At 67.4% G+C, this 513-nt stretch overlaps 1 protein-coding gene across 1 annotated transcript in view; it reads right to left on the bottom strand.

The window, feature by feature from the left end:
• The window catches only part of LOC104398207 (heparan sulfate glucosamine 3-O-sulfotransferase 3B1), a gene marked incomplete at its 5' end in the record, with an annotated part of 28,781 nt that extends 28,271 nt beyond the window's left edge, over positions 1 to 510 (bottom strand). The window contains one exon of the mRNA XM_010008260.1: positions 326 to 510. Within this exon, the coding sequence (XP_010006562.1) occupies positions 326 to 510 (185 nt within the window). The remainder of the gene's footprint in view (positions 1 to 325) is intronic.
• Positions 511 to 513: the final 3 nt, after the last annotated feature.

Below are 513 nucleotides of genomic sequence, written 5' to 3'. Positions count from 1 at the left end.
AGCCCCGGGCTGCCGCTGCGCCCCCAAAACCGCTGGAAATCGCCCCAAAAACGGGAGCAGCCCTGGGGTGACCCCGGAGATGCCCGGCACCCCCAGCAGCACCCGAGCCTCGGGAACTTAACGAAGTCACGGCGTTCGTATGTAGACTAAATTAAGATGTAACCTCGGCGTGAAGATGAAGCGGGCAGAGCCGGGGGAACGCGCGGACGGGGGGAGCAACGGGGCCGGGAAGGGCATTCCCGGGACATTCCCGGTTGGCATTCCCGGGACATTCCCGGTTGGCATTCCCGGGACATTCCGGCCCGTCCCCAGCCCCGGTACGTACCGGTACCAGGCGAGTCCCCGCTCGTAGTTGCGGTCGAAGAAGTGGGGCTCGGCCCCGACGGCGCGCACGTCCGGGTGCACCCGCAGGAACTCCAGCAGCGCCCGCGTCCCCCCTTTCTTCACGCCGATGATGATGGCCTGGGGCAGCCGCTTGGTCCCGGAGCCGTTGAAGGAGCTGGAGACGGGCAC

This window comes from Chaetura pelagica, unplaced genomic scaffold (assembly GCF_000747805.2).
Source record: "Chaetura pelagica isolate M959 unplaced genomic scaffold, ChaPel_1.0 scaffold471, whole genome shotgun sequence".
Taxonomy (NCBI): Eukaryota; Metazoa; Chordata; class Aves; order Apodiformes; family Apodidae; genus Chaetura; species Chaetura pelagica.
This window is presented reverse-complemented; position numbering and strand designations above follow the sequence as displayed.